This window comes from Saccostrea cucullata, unplaced genomic scaffold (assembly GCF_032062105.1).
Source record: "Saccostrea cucullata isolate Sc308-1 unplaced genomic scaffold, CSIRO_AGI_Scuc_v1 ctg2778, whole genome shotgun sequence".
NCBI lineage: Eukaryota > Metazoa > Mollusca > Bivalvia > Ostreida > Ostreidae > Saccostrea > Saccostrea cuccullata.
The window spans coordinates 135563-150265 of NW_026926354.1; the positions used below are offsets into that span (position 1 = coordinate 135563).

General features: G+C 32.2%; 1 protein-coding gene across 1 annotated transcript; it reads left to right on the plus strand.

Annotated features, from left to right (window-relative positions):
- The first annotated feature begins 6095 nt into the window (after positions 1–6095).
- LOC134271438 (uncharacterized) lies at positions 6096–9109 on the plus strand. Its single transcript, XM_062753636.1, has 8 exons — positions 6096–6144; positions 7026–7142; positions 7264–7351; positions 7725–7862; positions 8176–8246; positions 8372–8520; positions 8641–8713; positions 9012–9109. Exons 1-8 carry the CDS (start codon positions 6096–6098, stop codon positions 9014–9016), a joined length of 690 nt encoding a protein of 229 aa, XP_062609620.1. The 3' UTR covers positions 9017–9109.
- Positions 9110–14703: the final 5594 nt, after the last annotated feature.

Below are 14703 nucleotides of genomic sequence, written 5' to 3' on the forward strand. Positions count from 1 at the left end.
AAATGGGCGTGTCGTTATGTTATAATTGACGTTCAAAACATGACTCAGAACGTTTCATCCAAATGGAAAATTTTACCACTTCAATGCGCTTCATTGTAACTCTACCTGAAATAACAGGGTCAATTGAATGGGGGAACAGACTACATTCATTATTTTTAATATTGTGCACTCTTACGCTCCCTATATAAATATATATATGTAAGACTCCAAGGTCCGATGGTGACGCCAAAGTCCGATGGTCTCGCCAAACCCCGATGGTCTGCGCCAAACCCCGATGGTTCGTTGTCTTTCCGGACGCCAATGTCCGATGGTCACGCCAAAGTCCGATGGCTCGTTTCCTATGAGACGCGCGACGCTAAAGTGCGATGGTCTGACACGCCAAAGTCCGATGGTGCGGAGGAACAATTAACGTTTATGACGTCACAATAGTCCGACGTCATGACGTTATTCTGCATTCAAATAAATTGATTCAGTATTCGTCTCACATACGTATTTACGGATATTGCTTTTTGTATTCACTCACCAGAGGTATTAGAGTTAGTCCTCGTACACCACTGGAGTGATAAGGGTTAGTCCTTGAACAGTAAGGTGCTTCTTCGATCCCACCCGAGAGATTTTAGGGTTAGTCCTCGCACACTATTGGACTGATTTAGATTAGTCCTGCACCTACCTATGATATTTAGGTTAGAGCTGATACTCATTGTTCCACTGATAAGTCTTAGTTTCGCACCTACATCCAAAAGACAAGGGTTGGTCTTTGTATTCCTGATATTTTGTATTTATTTATTGGCATGCCGAGGCATCGAATTCTTACGCAGTATTACTACGACGTCATAGACGTTAATTGTTTTCTGCGCCATCGGATTTTGGCGTGTCAAACCATCGGGGTTTGGCGCAGATCATCGGACTTTGGCGTGACCATCGGACTTTGGAGTCCCATCGCACTTTGGAGTCCTACATATATATTTTCAAGTAAATGAAACAATAACTTATCTCATTTGTGTTACTAACACGAAGACGAACGGCCGAGTATAATTTAATCAGGTTAGAGCTAAGAAGAAGGGTAAATTTTACTTTTTATTTTAATAAAATTTTTTACTTATATGTAATAAAATGGTGTCCACAACTATATAGTAAATAAGTTTAACATTAGTGCTAAAATTTAAAATCACTGGATTCTACTGACTTGCGTATAAACAGTTATATACCTCGGACCTGCTCTAAACAAGTTTCAGCAACGAGTTGTCGTTCTTAACAACGAACCCTAGCGGCAGTTGTTAGGCCTATAGTATAAGTCTAACCCAGACCTAGCCCTGGCGACAGAACGTCATTTCACAATCCAGTTTTTGTTTGCAAAACTCATTACTGTAGATCACTGAATTTTTGCGACATCTTATTTTCGCGAGATAGTCATCGAGACTCTTGATTAGCGAGGCAAAATTTTCACGAATTGTGGTTATTGCTCTATATTATCTTAAGGAATGCTATTATACGAGAGAATTAAATTTTCTCGAGCACACTTGTCTCGCGTAATTACGCAAAAAAAGATCTCGCGAATAAAAAGTGATTTACAGTATTATTATATCTGTATTTTAGAAGAATATAATTTTAATTCTACTTTTGGATACCTGCTTTTGCTCATAGTTCACTTTCTATATATGAAATTCTTCAAAATTATATTTCAGTATATAAAACACTCAATCAAGTTGAGTTGCTCTACCCTATCAATACTTGGTCTCTAAACTTCATAAAAATCCTTATTGCAAGGTTAAAAGCCACTATCCTTACAAATATATTAACTGTTGTTTAAGGAGAATCATCAGACACACTGTTCTATAGCTATAAGTGATGTAATGCAGAAATTCATTCTCAAAATTTCCTAAGAAGTTTAAGACATTTTAAGACATTTTAGAACTGACATTTTTTTCAGAAGTCGTTAAGTCGTTAACATCAAAACGAACGACTTTTCTACACTTAACACAACTATTTCTTGCGATTAATTAAAATTAAAAACTATGCTTTAATCAACATCATAAAGTACAGCTTTTTTAAAAAATACCTTGTTAAAAATCGCACTGATTTCACACACAGATACTCTGAAGTTGGTATCAGAAGGATGCTATAGGTCCTCGTTGATAATATATAACTTGAAGTAGTCTTTGTAGACCGTGTCTTACAACAAATTGTTAGAATTCCATAATTGTGCCTATTTATCACTTTAACTTTTTTATATTCCTAAGAAACGCAGTTTATTCAAAAATTTAAACGTGAGAGGGAAAAAACACTTGGCGTGGCCTTCGGGCAGAAATTCAGATATATCAGGACTTTTTATCAGTCAATTTTTTTTCTTTTATTCATATATCAACTCTTTGCATTGCAATGATCTTGAAATAAAAGACACCTCTAGTCTACCATATCTGTTTTCTATTCGGTTGTTTTACTGACTCCGACTATGGACGATAAGGCCTAAAGGGTCAAATAACGATTAAAATATATGAAAATCAAGATGATTTCAAGAAAATTTACAGCTGTCAATGATGTCAGAAAGCTTGGACCTTAATTTATCCTAGGAAATGTATATAAGTTTGGTTTTGCTAACGAAGTCGACGCGTCATTGTCTCGACCATAAAAATCTAGAATTGGTGACTTTAAACACAAAGGCTGATATCCTAGTTTTATCAAACCTTATTCAATAGCTTGCCTCGTTTTAGAAATTGTAAGTACATGTACGTAGAACATTACTTATGCAGCAATATTCTTTCATCACCTGCATATGGAGTGTATATATCTCAGTTGAGTCGATACGCAAGAGCATGCTCTACGTATGAACAATTTCTAAAACGAGGTAAGTTATTGACAAACAAATTAATGAAACAAGAATATTAGCAGTCTCGTTTAAAGTCATCATTTCGTAAGTTCTATGGTCGATATAATGATCTTGTCAGCAAATACTATTTATCATTGAGTCAAATGCTGACTGATGTTTTTAATACTTATTGTTAGTCCATTATCTAATCAATTGAGGTATATAAACACCGTATGCAAAGTGATGAAGGTACATTCTGCATAATTCGCTATCTTTTGCATGTTATGTTTATTCGCTACTCATGAGCGTGACTTTTAAACCGAGGTAATATATAAAAATTTTGTGGCTATTATAAAGACCTTTCAAGCAAACATAAGCTACACCTTGCTTTATTTTGGCTGACTAGTTTCGTACCAATTGCGAGGCCTTTATTTTCGTACTTATTCCGACTATCAAAAGACCCATCTACTTAACACAAAGTGCTCACTGCGGGTGTAATTGGTCAAAGAGGATTCTTATTCCTCCAATGCACCTGATCTCACCTGGAATTTCCAGGGGTCCTTGTTTTATGCCTTCTTCTCAGATTCCCATTGCTTATAGATCTCTTACTATCGAGCACTGTTTGTTCCCTTTGCCATATTCATTCTTTAATTCATAATGCAATTTATTCAACGACTGACAAGACTTACTTAAGTGCATTGAAAGTTTTCTAGTTAGTAAATTGCGAGTTTTGAATTGTTTGCTTAAAATGGTTTAGACGCAGTTAGAGTATCATATTGAAAATAGTATTTGAACTAAAATGATTTATGAAATACAAGTAACAGCTGATTCGTAGTTCAATGTCTTTATCAGAATTGGAAATCATTTTAATTTCCAATATTATGCGTATATTTTAAAAATAGTTTAAGCATTTGATTTCTTATTTCTACACTTCCTTTCATTTTTACTAGGCAATAAAGCAGATTCTGGAATAAACCTACACTGGTTATTATTTGAATAATCATCCCATTTTGAAAGGAATTCAACATCTAAACAACAATTAGGTTTCTAACAATGAATTATACAACGTGATAAGGAATATGTTAAAATTCACCTTGATTACCTTCAATAATCTGTGCAGTGTGGGAAAGAATTCATGTCTATATGTTTATTTTTTAATTTGTCATCTACATCCAATATCAATACCTGTCACCTTTTAATACTAATGTCAACTATAAATGAACTTAATATTCAATAACTAGCGGTATTGTGAGCAATGAGCTCACTAAATGATACCCCCGCCTCCCATATGGTTATAATGGCAAAGTCCATGTTTTGCTATGGCCGGGAAACCCAAAATATGTGTCTGATCAAAAAGTTAAATAGAAGGTGCACAATGGCAATATATATTTAAGATTCTGTGAAAATTTCATTAAATTTCACTCAGTGGTATAAGTGGAGTTCCGGATAAGAGATGGGTTCCCAAAAGTGTAATAGACAGACGGACGGGCGGACAGACGGACGTAGAGACAGCTGGACGGACGTACTGACAGACGGACGGACATACTGATTACTATATACCCTCCCGCTTTTCAAGCGCGGGGTTTAAAAATTCTAGCATATTGATTATGGTAATTACGTAACAAAATTGTTTAATAATTGTCGTCTCTGGCCCACATTTTAAGGATTTCTCTGTGTTTATTTTTTTTATATTCCTATCCAACCACTGAGATTGTTTTTCGAATTATATATAATAAAATGCTTGATATGCAAAAGTTTAAAGTGAGTTATTGTATTATTATTAACGTACCCAGTTCTTTAATGAATAAAAGTTATATTTTCGAACGTAATATATTACTAGGTAAAAAATCAAAGTATATATTTTTTTCACACTGTGAAAAAATGTAAAAAAACAAAAAACGAGCGAACATCCCTTAAGAATGAGTGTAACAAGAAAATCATTAGCTAGAAACTTTCACAAAATTTAATGCTTCTCAAACTCTAAAGTCAAGATAAGAAGAAAAACAAATGTTGGTATCCAAAGAAAAGCTTGTCCCAAGGAGTACTACCTGTGATCTACGACTGGTCTATCACCAACCATTTTGACAAAGGTTAATTTTTTTTTTACAAAGGAAAGTCAAACATTAAGGTCAAGGTCGAATATGGTCAAATAAAATGGTGCCCAAGGGATCGTCCCATTGAAATAAATATGTGAAATATAAAAGCAGATGCACCAACCATTCAAAATATGAACACGGTTAAAGTTTTTTAAAAAAATGAACGTAAAACTCAAAGGTTTTTTTTTATTTCAGAGAAAACGAGGTTTTTTTATTTCAGAGAAAATGTACGTATTGGCACAAGAAAGAAACCTGCGGCTGTGAAATATGACAACTCGACCACCAATTGCTAAAAAGTTATGGACAAGGTTACAGATTTTCAGATTTCCGAAAGTGTCCAAACTCAAAGATCAAGATTACAAGGGCATAATTGTTAGAATCCAAGAAAAGGTTATGTCTGCAGAAATATACATGTGAAATAAGAACACCCCTGAACCAACTGTTCAAAACTTATAACCAAGATTAAGGGTTTTAAAAAGTGGATCAATTTCAAGAATCAACTTTATTGTAAAATATAACTGTACACAAGGAAAGATATTATCCCAAAAAATATGCAGGTACACCAAGAATGTCCTAGAAGTGGTTAAAGTTTGTCAAATTTTTCAAAACCGGGTCAAACTCCAAGGTCAAGAGGAAAAAAATGTTTGTACCCAAAGAAAAGTCTTGTCACCAGGATTACACAAATTTGGAATATGAAAGCCATAGTCCCATTCAATTAAAAATTACACGCATGCATTTACAAGTTTAAAAGTTAAAATTTTTTGCGGACAAACAGATAAACAGACGGCAGAAGAATGGACGAGCTAGGCGAAACTATGCCCCGTAATCTTTGATTACGGGAGCATAAGAAATACGTAACACTTTTTTTGTAGAATACAGAATCCCGAAGTATAAACGAATACTTATTTTTACCGTAGAATCTACTATGCGAAAACAATTCACTAAAATGATGTTAAAGAATCAAACAAAGAAGTATGCAAAAATAGCGTAGCATGGGACATTGAGTATCTATGGGCAAAAATGTTATTTTTTGTTATTTATCTAATTAGACATAAGTGATATTTGACCGTATTGTTTAGATTAGCAGGTGCTAGTCCTGTAATTCAGTAAGGACATTGTGCTCTATCCGCACCAGATGCTCCCATCTAAAGTTTATAGTAGAACGTAAATTTTCGCATGAAATAACTATAAATATGAACAAAAGAAGACAAGAGCAGACAGAATTGTTTTTTGATTGGAAAAGTAAGTAAACATTTATCATATATTTTTTGTAATAACTATTCTTTAAAATTATCTAGAAATTTTTTGATGTTATAGGGATCATTCAGCTGCAAAGCATCTCTTTTTTTCATATTATATAAAATGTTGTTTATAACCATTGGTTAGTTTACTGGTTGCCAACAGATTACTTCTACCTACTTGTATAGATCGTGTAGTAGAATGAAATAGGCAGGCTAAATTAATGAAAAAGATTAATTAGTAATATTGGTATAATTTAAAACAAATTACGTAAAAACTATTACTTTTGAAATTTTTAATTATTTAGTATTTAATCTTTCTGAAAATTCCTAAAAAAAGTTTTTTTTTTATTTATGTCATTTAAAGTATTTATTACTTCCACTATTTCTTCATCCACCTCTTTTTTAATCATTGATCAACTATTATAAGCCTCCTCCTTTTCTAATATAAAAATATAGAAAATATAATGCTTTATTTTAAAAGAAGCAAAAATATACTAGGAAATCATGCAATTTTAAGAAGGCAAAACACATTTACTGGGTCTTTATCATTAATATTTACTTGGAAATATGGAATGAACCAAATTATTTGATATTGAAACTTGTAATTTTCTGAAAGTTCAATTTTTTTTAAATAGTTGAAAAAAATCCAAACTCCAAAACAAGGTCAATTAAACAGTTTTTTTTTAAGTGACATGCACTGCACTAGAGAACTTTTTAGGTGGAAGAGTTAAAAAAGAATTTGTTTACATATAATCGAAATATTGACGGATGCATGTATAATTATGTAAATGCTATGTTGGATAAATGTTATTTCTGTAGTTATATTTGAAAAATATACAAAATGGGAAAAAAAGGATTGTTGTGTTTGTTAATATGTTTCAGGACCCCCTAACATGAGCTCTCCAAACATCCCGATCTTGCTGACCGTGCTGTTTACGGTTTCTCTTGGAGTCCATTCAGACCACTCCCTGACTGAGAGAAATCCTGGAACACAGCTTTGTATGGCAATGCAATTCAAACTTTTTATCAACATTTTTTTTAGTAAACCTTAGATAATATAGAAATTTCAATAAATTATTGTTTCATATTATTAATATAATCAATAATTATTCTTTTTTAGTAAATAATCTGTTAACAACAAACCTGATGGGTGTTCAGGTTCCTAAGGTCAACGGGAAAAACGGTCCACTAGCCCTAGTATTGGAAAAGTAAATTCATTTTTTATTATACAAAGCTGTATTTTAACATATCTTTTATGCTTAACTGGCTATCAGTTCAACTCACTGCAGCAGAAATGTTCATGTTAATTTAACATCGGGATTATGGGAAACTGATCATTTAGCGATACATGTATCTGACATCTGTGAGTTTCAAATTCATTGTAGGTTTATTTGTGGTCCAGGGATGCAAAATTGTCTTTAGTATTTTAAGGATATTGTGATAATGGTGATATTATATAATAAAATAACTGCATATTTTTAAAAAAGTGTTAAAAAAAAGATTTAATCATAACTGCCTGAAAGCAGTTTATTGTTATTGCTTTAATTTCATATTTTTAGTTTTCTCTTTTATAATTTACAGTTTGAAAATTAATGATGTAAATCTACCCGGAGGTGTGATTAGAATAAAACAGAGAAACCCACTTGTTTTGACTTTGAATGTCGACAACGCGTCTTTGAATGGAACAAGTGAATTCCTGGCCAATTATAACGCACTATTGTAAGTATTCATGTAAGAGAAAACAATTTATTTATTCTTCTTGATACTTAAAGAAATTATTACCAGTTTTTTTCTGCTGATATAAATTTCATAATTCTAATTTTTATGCATTGTGATACCTTAAATTTAATTATAAAGAAAAATTCACAACTTACTCTTTTTCTAGAATGATTTAGTTTGAAAATAACTATTCAATCTTTTCTTTTGTTGTAGTTTTTTAAATGTAAAATGAACCCAAATATATGTACATGTTAAAAGATAATCATGTCCCGAATGAAATATATTTAAATGTTTTATTTTTATATTGGTCAAGGCTTCCGCAAACACTCGATGGTTTACTAGATTTTAGCGCTGATTTTGGGCTAAGTGTTGACGTAATACCAGGTATATATTTTTTTTTATAATATCAATACATATGACAACAGTCATATACGTACGAGTATAAACAGAGAAAAAAATTGAATATCAAAATATAGATTTAATCAACCGTAATATTTTAATAATTACAGATTTAGAAAGCAAGACTCTACAGACCGAAAACTGTAAAATACAACCTCTCAAAGTGAAGGTATCCGTCCTTGAATCCATTCTACAATTCCTTCTAGACCTTTTGACTGCTCTACTTCAAACTACAGTGGAGAGTACCCTAGATGATGTGGTAAATGTGGACTGTTTCAATAAAAATTAAAAAATTAAAAAACTTCAAATTGTAAAATGTTTAACATTTGTTTCAGTTATAGATGTTGAAAATATTCCTTCATTTTTTTTCATTTCCTAGATTTGTGACACAGTAACAAGTACCATAAACAACGGAGGAAATCCAGTTTTTGATTTGTTTGGAAATGTTTTAGGTATTCAGAGAAAAGCATGCTTTTCTATTTTTTTAATGCGCTTTTTAAACACAATTCACTCTCTTGATATTGATTTTTCCATTGTCATTCGTTACAACTTATCGATATCTTACATTGTTTTGTAAAAAAAAATAATAATAGAAGTAATTTGATTTCAAGATAAAAAAAAAAACATTAATTATCTTAATTTCCCATATTTTTTAACGAAGTAGACTGGGGAGAAAAATACGAAATTAAGTACTTTAATTAATGATGGCCAAAAAGGCCAGTTGGCATAATTTTCTTTATTGCTTTACAGGATAGAGTCAAAGAAGTCGAACAACTATTAACCAAGGGAACGAACCATACCTGCTGTCGTTTCATGTACAACTACTTTAAAAGAATAAAAACTGTTTTGCAAAGTAATACTAAAGTATGACGATTAGTGTTTTTTTTTAATTTGAATGTTTTGTATTCATACACAAGTCATGAGTTTGCATTTAAATATCAATCTGGTTTTGTTCAAAACCCAAAACTGATCAACGAAAACATCATTGATACATAGTAATAAAAAACATTTGTCATTTTATAGGCTCCGTGGCTTTTAAATAACTCGCAATTTTAATCACCAAGAAATATACTTCCAAAGATGGCCAATTAAAAGACAATAAAAGTCAAAGAAAAAACCTAATTGTTCAGACATTTTGACAATTATTCTTTATATAAAAGTTATACTAGTTATGGAGACAAATGGAGATAACTAACAGTATTCAGGCTCAAAGTTCATTCAAACAATGCAAATCAGGAACGGAGCAAACACGGACCTCTAAACATCAGAGGCGTGATCAGATGCCTTTGAGAGGTTATCATCCCCTGCCGACCGGGCACACCATTGTCATGATAGGAAATGACAGTAAAATTCATCGACAACTCAGTGTGAAAATAATAAGCTAGTCTTACACCTAATATCAAAATCATCGAAGTCAATCAGCATTTGATTTATAATAGATTGTATTTGCTGACAAGGTCATTGTACCGACCATAGAACTGACGAAATGATTACTTTAAACGAAACTGCAGATATTCTTGTTTCACCAACATGTTTGTTAGTAACTCACCTCGTTTATAAACTGACCATACGAAAAGCATGTCTCTGCGTATCAAATCAACTGAGAGAAATACCGGGTATAATCCAAAGGTATATTGCTGCATTAGTAACGGAAGTTGAATATCGAAAAGCTAAAGTCTCACATTTATCATAAACCTTGTTTTTAGATTACTCTTAACGTCTTACTATAGTAAAATTTCCAGAAGTGAAATAGTTGTGTCAGACTCAGTGAATCTCTTATTTCAATTTTATTGAGGTGAACTGTATGGAGATAAAGAACAGTATTCGACCTCAAAAGCTCATTTAAACAATACAAAATAGGAGCAGAGCAAACACGGACCTCCGTAACATCAGAGGTGGGATCAGGTGCCATAGAGGAGTGAGCATCCCCTGCCGACCGGTCACACCCGCCATGTGCTCCTTGTCATAATCGGAAAACAACGGAAAGCTCCGACTTCAATTCAGTGTGTAAATAATGGACTTTCAATTGGTATGAAAAACGTCAATCAGCATTTGTCTCAATGATAAATTTGTAATTTACGAAATGATGACTTTAAACGAGACTGCTGATATCTTTGTTTCACCAACTTGTTTGTCGATAATTTACCTCGTTTTAAAAATTGTTCATACGTAATGGATGCTCTTGCGTATCGAATCAGTTAAGATATATAAACCCCTTACTTATGCAGCAATATACCTTCATCACCTGCATACGGAGTTTAAATAACTCAGTTGATTCGATATACAAGAGCATGCTCTACGTATGAACAATTTCTAAAATTGTAAATTATTGACAAACAAGTTGATGAAACAAGAATTTCGGCAGTCTCGTTTAAAGTCATCATTTCGTAAGTTCTATGGTTGATACAATGACCTTGTCAGCAAATACAATTTATCATTGAGTCAAATGCTGACTGACGTTTTTCATACTAATTGTTAGTCCATTATTTATACACTGAATTGACTACAGATTTTTCGGTTATTTTCCGATCATGACAAGGAACACATGGCGGGAGTGACCGGTCGGCAGGGGATGCTGACTCCTCCATGGCACCTGATCCCATCCCTGATGTTTGGAGGTCCGTGTTTGCTCTGCTCTTATATTGTATTGTTTTATGGACTTTTGATCTTGAAAACTGTTCGTTATCTCCATATGTCTGTTATAAATATACTTTCTTACTTTTATAATACCTTCTGGCATATACCTGGTTATGTTGGACCGCGTATGTAGAAAGCTCTCTTATTCTGGCATTTCTATCAAATTTTGTGTTTTAATAAATACGTGTAAATGTTAAAAAATAATAAATAACGTTGTAACAGAATGTGGTAGTCTTTCTCTTTGAAAATGTTTTTTTTTTATTAATTAAGTTGAAAACTTGAAACAACACATGCAGTGAATTGACGTTCAGAAGAAAATTCTACAATCATTTAAATGCAACCAAAAATTACATGTAATTTCCCAAAAGACGTCGCTATAGTCTGTCCTTAAAATAAAATCGAACGAACTAAGTCAATGGTCCCACGGTAGCGTGTTGACTTATGATCTCTGACAATGTACACATTTTGAACAGGTGGTAGGTTACATAAACATGAAGATGGCGCTTGATTGTTTTTATAGTCTTTAATTTCCAAAAGGAAATTAACCTCTAATTAATTAAATCCTATTGAATCATTCGTATATTATTTGAAATATATTGCTTTTAATAACATTAATTGCATGATGCATTAATTTAAATTCCTTAGAATGATGACGTTATAAAATACACACAGAACTCAATTAATATACAGGATACAACAATGAATAATGAGCCCTTTATTTAGAGTTTCCTTTCTCTGAGAAGATCAAAGGTTAACACAGAGAAGGTAAAGTCTGATGAAGAAATAATAAGCCTATTAATTAAGGAATGACTCTAATTCTTGGCCAGATTATCGAGTATAATATGGTTTGGGTCAGTTTACGCTTTATAATCCGCGAAGCGGATTATAAAAAAGCGTAAACTGACCCAAACCATATTATACTCGATAATCTGGCCAAGAATTAGAGTCATTCCTTATAATTTAATTTTAAAATAATTAAACAACTGGGGATGTAAAATTGTGTTGTTTTTATTAGTTCAAATTTACCGCGCAATAATACAACCGTAGTAACGGAAGTGATGGGAAGCAAGGGGAGGTAAAAACTGATACATAGATATAGCAGCCATGATGCTTGTTTACATGAGGTAAGATCGAGCAACTGTTTGAAGTTAAAGGTACATTCATTAAATCTGGAATTTTTCATGAATCCGAAGGACTGGAAATGAGGGGATTGATGGATACAGATGATTCAGCTGGTTGTCAAGGGGGGGTGTCCCCATACCAAACCAGATTATACAAAATGTTATGCGTTCCTTTTTGGAAATCAACCAATGAGAGACAAGAATACACACAGAATTAAATTATTCTTTTTTGAATTTGTATTTCATATAAAGTAATTTATAATTGATTTCTGACTAAAAGTGATCTGTATTTCGTAAGGAAATTAAACTTAATAACGTAACGTGAACGATATTTAATCTAAAATTATAAACTCTCCTTTAATTCGACCACCCTTTCCATTTGAACCATAAAAACAGTTACAAATAGACCATATCTCGAAGGTGGAGGTTTTTTTTTTATCAACAAGACCATATGCAAAAGATGCCCCCACCCCTTGAGTTTATTTTTCAGTTTTGTAACTGTTGTTTGTTTAATTTGTTTATACTCTCAATGTTTTATGCTGGTAGCTGTTAATAATTTAAATAATTTTTAAACGGATACAGTGACATACCTTCACACCTTAATGAATTTATAAAATAGAACAAGCTACTGACAGATAAGTTGATGTTACAAGGATTTCATCAAATTCGTAAACAGTAATTATTCTGTAAATTCAATTAATGTTTTAATGACCTTCTTAATAAATATGACATAACATTTGGCTGTTTATTGGCTTACGTGATCCACACCATTTGTTACTTTGATTTTATATTAAATTTGACTGCATAACATTTTCCCTGATTGGCTGGCGTAAACAGACGGCCATCAGCTTCTACCACCTAGGCAGCTGATCCCCCATCTAGAACTTCGAATGATTCGTGTTTATGCCCAGTTCACAAATTACTAAAGTTTATAAGAAATTTTTTTTTGATCAAGCACCTCTTCATCTTGTTTTTTTCAACATATGAAAAATCGGACTATTACTATCCACTAACAAAAAAGTACTGTAGTTCACTATGATTTACTATGGTCAATTATATTAAGGTAATCCGATCCGATCCTCAGCTTTATAAAATTAGCAGTTAAGTAATCAAAAATACTCATAAAAGTATCTCTGAATCCACAAAGTTATGCAAATTTATCCACAGTATTTCTTTAAAGTTAAAGATTAAAGTTAATCATATTATATAGGGAAAATTGTCAAATCCCCAATATTTTTGCAGAAAAAGCGAATTGGAATATCAGCAATGCATTTTCTAATTGCAAATTGATAAACAAATATATTTTAGGTTAAAAAACGATAGGTGTACAGGCATTTAGAGAAACTGTCATGATTTTTATTCTTATTTGGTATTTATTGCCTTTTTTTTCCGTCATGTATTCTATAATACATAGTGTAAAAGGCTTTTGCTATCATTGCAAGACACCACAAATCACTTCTTATTTCATATCATGCTAATAAGCATTGGTATCTCAGGCTGGAATCAAAAAATCTTATTTCTCTAAAGCTGTGTTATTTTTTTCCCTTTTATAGGGTACAAATGTAAACTTTTATAAGACTTTTTCTAAGACTTCCAAAAACCTTGAATCTTAGAAAGATGAAGAAAATAAAAATTGTTGCATGAAAAAAATTTATTTTCAAGCTTTATTTTGATGTATTTCAAATTAAATATTAATTTTTGGAGTTATCCTTCCTGGCTGAGGATCGGATATCCTTAAATTAAATTTTTCACTATAGGAATTCAAAGGTTTTTTTTTTACTATGATGAAACATATGGAGATAACAAACAGTATTCAAGATTTAAAGTCCATAAAACAATATAAAATAGGAGCAGAACAAACACGGACCTCCAAAACATCAAAGGCGGGATCAGGTGCCATGGAGGAGTGAGCATCCCCTGCCGATCGGTCAAACTCACCGTGTGCTCCTTGTCATGATCGGGAAATAACGGAAAAATCCGTCGTCGATGAACTTCAGATAGGTAATTTTATTTTTTAATCTTTCAAAGTAATTTCTGATATTGAAATGAACTATTTCTTGTATATTTACATGTTCAATAAAAAATGACATCATTGATATGTAATTTACGAAACATAAGGGATCTAAGTCTTCAAAAATGATCTATATTAAATTGTCATAGTAAATCAATGTAACAAAGTATCCACTATAGTTAACTTTTTTATAAGGGATATACATGTATCTGGCGATCATAAAGTATGCTGGCTGAAAAAGAGTGAAGTGAATTACACACTGCCTCAAGCGCTGGAAATGTGTATCTATGCTATATAAAAGTAGTTTGTTGTAATTTGTAAACTATAGATGCTTTATTTTTATGGGAAATAACAAGTCTTCAGATTTTCTTCCACCCCAGCACCTGGTTCTGATATTGATTGATTCACAACTGTAAACTTCAAGGAGGAAAAAAGACTCTGTAATATGGTAATAAGCAGTTAAATTTTTCCAAATATTATGAAATTTATTATTCACAGATCCGGGTTGTAGGCCCATTGATGGGGTTTATGGGTATAAATTGGAAACATTGTAAATTTTGAAATCATTTTATTTTTACTCGTGGACAATTAGCTGGCAAACAGTTTGCTTTTTCATAATGAGTAGATATATAACACTAAACAAAATTTTGAAATTTATATATCCTTTGAATAC

What these genes read in the sequence shown, in the direction of transcription:
- LOC134271438 (XM_062753636.1), top strand. Translation starts at nt 6,096, where the DNA reads ATGAACAAAAGAAGACAAGAGCAGACAGAATTGTTTTTTGATTGGAAA. An exon ending in AAATCCTGGAACACAGCTTT is followed by an intron (nt 7,143 to 7,263) that starts GTATGGCAATGC and finishes ATTCTTTTTTAG; the next exon opens with TAAATAATCTGTTAACAACA. An exon ending in GCCAATTATAACGCACTATT is followed by an intron (nt 7,863 to 8,175) that starts GTAAGTATTCAT and finishes ATATTGGTCAAG; the next exon opens with GCTTCCGCAAACACTCGATG.